This window comes from Nicotiana tabacum, chromosome 11 (assembly GCF_000715075.1).
Source record: "Nicotiana tabacum cultivar K326 chromosome 11, ASM71507v2, whole genome shotgun sequence".
Taxonomy (NCBI): domain Eukaryota; kingdom Viridiplantae; phylum Streptophyta; class Magnoliopsida; order Solanales; family Solanaceae; genus Nicotiana; species Nicotiana tabacum.
The window spans coordinates 100,119,005-100,126,148 of NC_134090.1; the positions used below are offsets into that span (position 1 = coordinate 100,119,005).

General features: G+C 31.6%; 1 protein-coding gene across 1 annotated transcript; it reads left to right on the forward strand.

Annotated features, from left to right (window-relative positions):
* The first annotated feature begins 228 nt into the window (after positions 1-228).
* Positions 229-3,870, forward strand: LOC107819212 (UPF0481 protein At3g47200-like). Its single transcript, XM_016645299.2, has 2 exons — positions 229-341; positions 2,406-3,870. Exon 2 carries the CDS (start codon positions 2,414-2,416, stop codon positions 3,755-3,757), a length of 1,344 nt encoding a protein of 447 aa, XP_016500785.2. The 5' UTR covers positions 229-341; positions 2,406-2,413; the 3' UTR covers positions 3,758-3,870.
* The last annotated feature ends 3,274 nt before the right edge of the window (positions 3,871-7,144 follow it).

Sequence of the window (7,144 nt, forward strand, 5' to 3'; positions counted from 1 at the left end):
AACAATTTAGCTTAAACTTACAATTCTACACTTAATGATAAGCTTTTATAACCACACAAATATTTTGGATCCCTTTTTAACTTTTTTAGGACCATAAATTTCAAAAGTACTCATTTTTTCTTAAACTTGATGTTCAGTCAAACATGTTCATATAAATTGGAAACAAAGGGAGTATGTCTTTATATCCTTTTGAAGCACCCCAATCACACTTTAGCATTTATTCCTTACTATGGAACCAAGGCTTAATATATTCCATCCTTCATAAGCCTTTAAATATGGCTACATTCTTGAACTATTATCAAACATCTCAGTGGAAGAGCACCCAAAACGCCACTATACTGGTATGTAGTGTGTTTTTTCTACTATAGAAATGTCTTTTTTTAGTTTAATTTCCTGGTAGGCCTCTTAAAGCAACAAGAATTCTTTTCATTATTTTAGTTTTTAAATTTTTCGAGCTTTCTTAGGAGTTAGACTAGTGCTCAGATCAAGACCGAAAGGCAAATTCGAAAAACAAAATGATGGAAGTTAAATAGAAAAAAAAAAATTAAATTAGTTACGCCCAACTAGAACGTATTTTAATACCTAAAGCTCAAAAAGCAAATGCCTAAAGATTGTATCCTTTTCTGTTTAATTTGTGATTCTATAATCTTGCATGCAAAGATATACAGAATAATATCTTTTCATTTTTTTTCTTCTTCATTTAGGCTTCGATCGGGTAAATTTCACAAATGATCATATAACTATTACTTTTTTTCATCGAAGTCAGATAATTGTATTTTTTCAAACAAAAATCATAAAACTTTCACTAACTCACATAAAAAATCATAGTGACCGAAAAACATAATTTTTCTGTAGTATTTCCTTATTCCACGTTTGTCTTTTTTATTGTCAGTCTAATAAATAATATTCCAATTAAAATAGGACAAATATATGTTTTTAGCCGCTCCAAAAAATAATAGCTAATATATATATATATATATATATATATATATATATATATATATATATATATATATATATATATATATATATATATATATACATATTATATTTTTTTATCTAGCGAATACAATTAGTTTCGGCCGACCGATTATTTTTATATTTTTTCTTTAAATAGGAATAACCCAATAACCATATACATATACATATACATATACATATACTAAAATAATACTAAAAATGAATCCTTCACCACAAAAAAAATATTTTGTAATGCATGAGATTCTGACAAAAAATAAATAAATAAAAAGTATATTAGAGAGCACTTGAAAAAAAAATGCTATAAATTTGAATGAAAATCATTAAAAAAAAAGAGATAAAAGATGGTATTTTGGATGATTCACTTTTAGTATTATTTTAATTCATATATATGGGTATTAGGTTATGTGGGTCATGTCGGGTTGTGTCATTCCTATTTTGTGAAAGTTAGTGAATGTTTTATGATTTTTGTGTGAGAAAATAAAGTTAGTTATATGTCTTTGGTGAAAAAAAGTTACCTGAATTCAGTTTTAGTGGATCGAAAGTTTACATATGAAATAGATTTCACCAGTTTTGAGGAAATTTTATTCTATATGTCTATAATAGTATGCACTAATTCATCGTTTGATCTTCTATTTCCTCACTTTCTATCGTCTTAAATTCTGGACCTTATAGTGATCAGTACCAAACCCAATCTATTATAAGAGCCTGTTTGAATTAATGTTTTCAAAGTATATGGAATGTATTAACTGCTGATGTTGATTCTATAAATAAACAGTCAATACTGTCTGTATATAAAAGTGATGAAAATAATAACCATTTAGTATAGTTAGTAAAAAAGTGTTAATAACATATTTTTTTTGTTAAAATGATCGAAATACATATAAAGCTATTTACCAAAAATAGAAATTTAAAAGTATCTTTAGTATGAAAAAAAGACGAATAACAGAAATATAATGGAGAGGTATTAGGAGTTTTGTTTTGGCAAGGGCCTTTCGGGGATTAATTATAAATTTAGGCATAAAATAGTAATGAGTTTGGTCAAATCAAAGTGCTATAAGCAAGCAAGTTAGGAATGACCAACTAATGACTTTTGATTTATTTTCACTTAAAAATATATAATGTGTGATATTGTTTATGCTTATGAAATGTATCTATAAATCAAAATGTGCTTATCAACTCTTCACCTAGACAACATCTAAGTACTTGGTTCTTTTAGTAGTTGGCACCACCTTCAACTCAAGTTTAATTTTTCTTTAAACTTTTGATATATTATTGTGGTTTAATTTATGCAACTTAAAGAAGGGATGTATTCTTTGCTCCAAAAAGAGCAACACAATAAATTTATATATTTAGATTGAAATATAACTGGTCTAATTTCACTACTTATAACTAATATTTGCCTATTCATCATGCTGTTCATGAAGGTTCTGAAATGAAACCGGATAACTCAACTAAAGTTAAAAGGAATCAAATACAAAAGGTTCCTTCATTCCTGAGTGATGAGAATAAGGAAAGTGGTGACTATGATCCTAAAGTGGTTTCACTTGGGCCTTACCACCATGGAAAGGAGAAGCTCAAGTTTGTTCAGGATTTCAAGCCCATGGCCCTAGACATGTTCATTGAAGGGAGTAATCAAGACAAAGCTTTCTTCCTTGGGGAAATTCTAAAGGAAATTGAATATGCTAAAAGTTGTTACCTCGAAGAATTCACGTGTATATATGATGACTTTTATTTTGCTGAAATGATGCTCCTTGATGCATGCTTCATTCTAAATATTATAGGGCCATGGGATCAGACATTTAAACGGAGCGAGACAATTGAGCATCTTGGTACTGCAGTTTATACCCTAAGTAAACGTGATTTATATTTGCTTGAAAATCAGGTACCGTTGAGAATTCTCATGATCTTGGCTAAATCTAGATATCCTGTAGATGAAAAAGGATTTATAGAGACGGCGGAAAGCTCTTGTTTTAACATACTCTTCCATGAGGACATAAGATCATTGAAAGATAATAAACAAGGGACAACTGATACCCCCCTTCACCTTCTTGAAATTTTCCGAAGATCAATCGTCACTGGCACCGGGGAAATCCAACAACCACGTGTACGTCCTTGTGATCCTTTGTGTGATATTTTCAACAAGTTGGGATTATGTCTTGAATATTGGTGCTGTAGAAAAGATAAAACGTCAACTCGTGGCCGCGGGGGGTATGTGTTTCATTCAGTGACGGATCTGAAATCGAAGGGCATTCATTTCAGGCCTAGCGAGATTGCGTCTTTAAATGGCGTAAGGTTTAGCCCCGCTGAATTCTGTCACTCCGCAAAGCTCAAACTCCCATATTGGTATGTTTCTCCGTACACCAGATCATTTTTCATGAACATGATTGCTTATGAGTTCTGTCCCAATGTTTTTACCGATAAAGCTGTGACTGCTTACGTGAATTTCATGAAATCACTTATTGTTTCACAAGAGGATGTCAAAGAGCTGCGAGAAAAGAAAATTTTAATGAACAGCTTAGGGAGTGACGAACAAGTGGTACAAGTCTATAAATCTTTGAATACTTATGGCACAGAAGATGAATCTTTTTTCCACAAGGAGAAAAGGAATATCGAGGATCACTATAACAACAAAACCAGGACTTGGTTGTCTGAATTGAAAAATACATATTTTAACAGTCCCTGGTCTATAATTGCTTTGGTTGGTTCTATTTTCCTCCTTTGTTCAGATATTGTCCAGACCTACTATGCAGTCCACCCTTCAAAAGGAGGATCTTGATTTTAATTCTTTTACTTATCGATTTATTCGTTCTTCCATACAATACTGTATTGTGTGTTGTACCTTTTTCCATTTGCTTGTAAACAATAATAAGATCCAAATTTTGCGATCGAGTTCACTTTCTTTTCGTTGATCTTGATTTTCTTCCCATCCCAATGGACTTTCGACCTACTTCTTAATATATCCATGACTAGTTAATTTGCTCGCGTTTCGCGCGATTGTAAAAGACATCATTGAAGTTACAAATGATCGTTTTGTAAGTATAGTCGAGATAGAAGAAATAAAAATTGAGTAGAAAGACAAAAAAATAAAATCTGACATTGAGAGCTAAGTTAATCATTATCACGACCCAAAATCCACCTAGTTGTGATGACACCTAACCCAACCTGCTAGGTAAGCCAATTAACAGTTAACACAATTCTACTAAAATTAATATGAAGTCAATAAGTGAAATAACTGAATCTCTGTATAATAACCCAAAGATTGGTAGTACAAGTCATGAGTCTCTAAGACTTAAATTTACAAAAGTGGTATGATAGTAAAACAACATTTGTTTGAAGTGTACATAAACAGAATTTAAGTCCTAAACTACCATGAACATGGGGTAGCTTGAATCTGGAACGTCTTCAATGCCATACTTTGTCTTCAACAACGACACAACTCCAAGATCTGCACGCAAGGTGCAGAAGTGTAGCATGAGTACCACCGACCTCATGTACTCAGTAAGTATCTTGACTAATTTCGGTGAAGTAGTGGCGAGATTTTTAGCCAAAAGGTACTCAGTCAATATTTTACTTGTGCGAGAAAGAGACGTGAATAATTACATAATAAATGAAACAAGAATACAAATGACAGAGGGCCCTGAATATTACCTATGCTCAATTCATAGTGTAACATAGATATAGAACACAATCAAGAACAATCATCACATGTCTTCTCCATTGCGGCACGCAACCCGATCCATATATATATATATATACACACACACACAAACACAAATACCCAATCCGATCTCACATAATAATATCTTTTCCGTAGCAGCGTGTAACCCAATCCCATATATATATATATATCTCAGAGCGAGAAGATTTTCGGACTAATAAGTTTATGAAACAACATATTTTTACTAAATACATAAGTTTTCATCACCACATAATATATATTACTTTAGATAGCATTAATAATAACATAGAATATAGAGAAACATTAGAATTATAACTGAACCTTCTTGAAAAACCAGAACTAGGTATTTTAAATAGTGAAGATTTTAAGAATTTTCTTCTCATTAAAATAGAAAGAATTAATATTGAAATAGAACAAGAAAATGATTATATCAAAACAATCATAAATAAGCGTAATACCAAGGAAACTAACACACAAAATTCAATTAGGAATACGAAATCGAACAAAGTAAGGTGAGTAACATAGCACCCTAGAGCAAATCTCCCACATTTTAAAACCAAAAGCTTCCATAAAGCATAAACACACAACCAATCAAAAAGTCACCCAATCCGGCTAAGCAAGGAAGTGTAGAGTATGAAGTGAGAAAGGATGTACGTCAAATAAAATAAGTATCAAGTAGAGGTGTGTAATAAGTGAAATCATGTAGCATGTGGAGGAACATGGGAAATAAAGACATATAACATGTGAAGGCAAGTAGTAAGTGATGCATGTAACAGGTCAAGTCACAAATAAGTAAATCACGCAACAAATATAGGCAAATAATAGTAAAGGCATGAATTAGAAGAGAACATGTAGGAAAAATAAATTAAGTAAAAACATAGGGCAACCGTAAAGACAAGGTAGAAACATAGATATCACAGTAACATGCGAGTTAGGAAACACATATATAACTATATAAAGAGTACAAACAAGAAAGAAACATACAAAATAACAATATTAATAGGAACCCAAGTAGAGGACATGCAAGTATTTAATGACCGAGTAATCATAACAGAAAAGTCCAATTCTTCTCATGTGGTAACAATCAACCGACTAATCTTATCTCACACTGCACAGCAATTCATCGTACTAACATCATATCAAGCGCATAGAAATAACTCTCGTGCAAAACATAGACCTAAGGTCCCAATCCTCATCTCTTATTAAGGATAAAGAAGTTAAGGTAGAAAGACAATAACATGTATAAATGAGTGTTTATGATACTACGGTCAATTCAGTATATAAACAGTCTGAAAATGACAAATTAAACCTTTTAAAGATGTCATATGTTCTAATATGAATTCTAACATAGTTAATTAAGTTTATTAGTCATAGAATTAAATAAAGCATAAGTCAAGGGATCACCAAGTTCAACGAAGCACACATAAACATATAATTACCCCTCCCAAGAATGAAAACTCTGGCATATGTCTATACGCTTGTCACCTCGTGTATGCATCACTCCCGCATGTAGCAAACAATATCATTTATGAGGAAAAAATATTCTTTCAACAAAGCTAGGCAAGAAAATTACCTCAAGCTAAATCAATACTCTAAAAAGCTCTTCATGTGCAAATCAATCTCTGGACGGCTCAAATCTATGCAAAATAACATAATATAATAAATAAAAGCCATAGAAAACGATTTTGAACAATAAAGTTTCGATGTTTTACTAAAATCAAAAAGTCAACCCCGGCCCGCACTTCAGAACCCGATAAAACTCAAATTATTCAAACACCCATTCCGATACGTGTCTAAATATATGTGTTTCATCCAAATCCGACTTCAAATCGACCCACAAATTATCAATTTATGTTTTAGAAAATGTTTTACTATTTTCAATTTCTTCAATTTGATTCATCAAACAATCGTTAAATTCAAGGTTGGAATCATGAAATATAAATAAATCTGAGTAACAAATACCTACTCCTAATCCAAATTGTTAAAATCCCCTCTAAAATCGCCTGAATCCGAGCTCCATAACCTTGTGAGAAAAAGTGACTAAATTTCTGAACAAGTAAAAAAAAATACAGCATCTATTCTAGCTCTAATCTGATCCTAAATGACCCCGAAACTCATATTTGATAAGCTCAACATTATCCTTGTGAGACTACACTCAAGTTAGCCTTTTGAATCACCCAATTTGACCTTAAAATAATGGAGATATGGTATTTTGAAGTTTTAAAGAAATTTTGAAAATTTCAGGGAGAAAAATGGCATTTTCATAATTATTTACACCAGAAAAAAAAAACCAAAAACCAGCGATAAAAAAATCTTTGTTTTAGCACCCAAAGCTCATTCGGAATCTCCTGGATGCAAACCATATATGCATTTCAATAATAAAATATTCTACGAGTCTGTTCGGTCACTCCAAACACCGAAAATAGGTCATCTTGTCCCAATATTAACTGTGGTCAAACTTAAAATCTTTAACTTAACTAGCTT

Coding starts and splice junctions, on each gene's coding strand:
- LOC107819212 (XM_016645299.2), top strand. CDS start 2,414: ATGAAACCGGATAACTCAACTAAAGTTAAAAGGAATCAAATACAAAAG.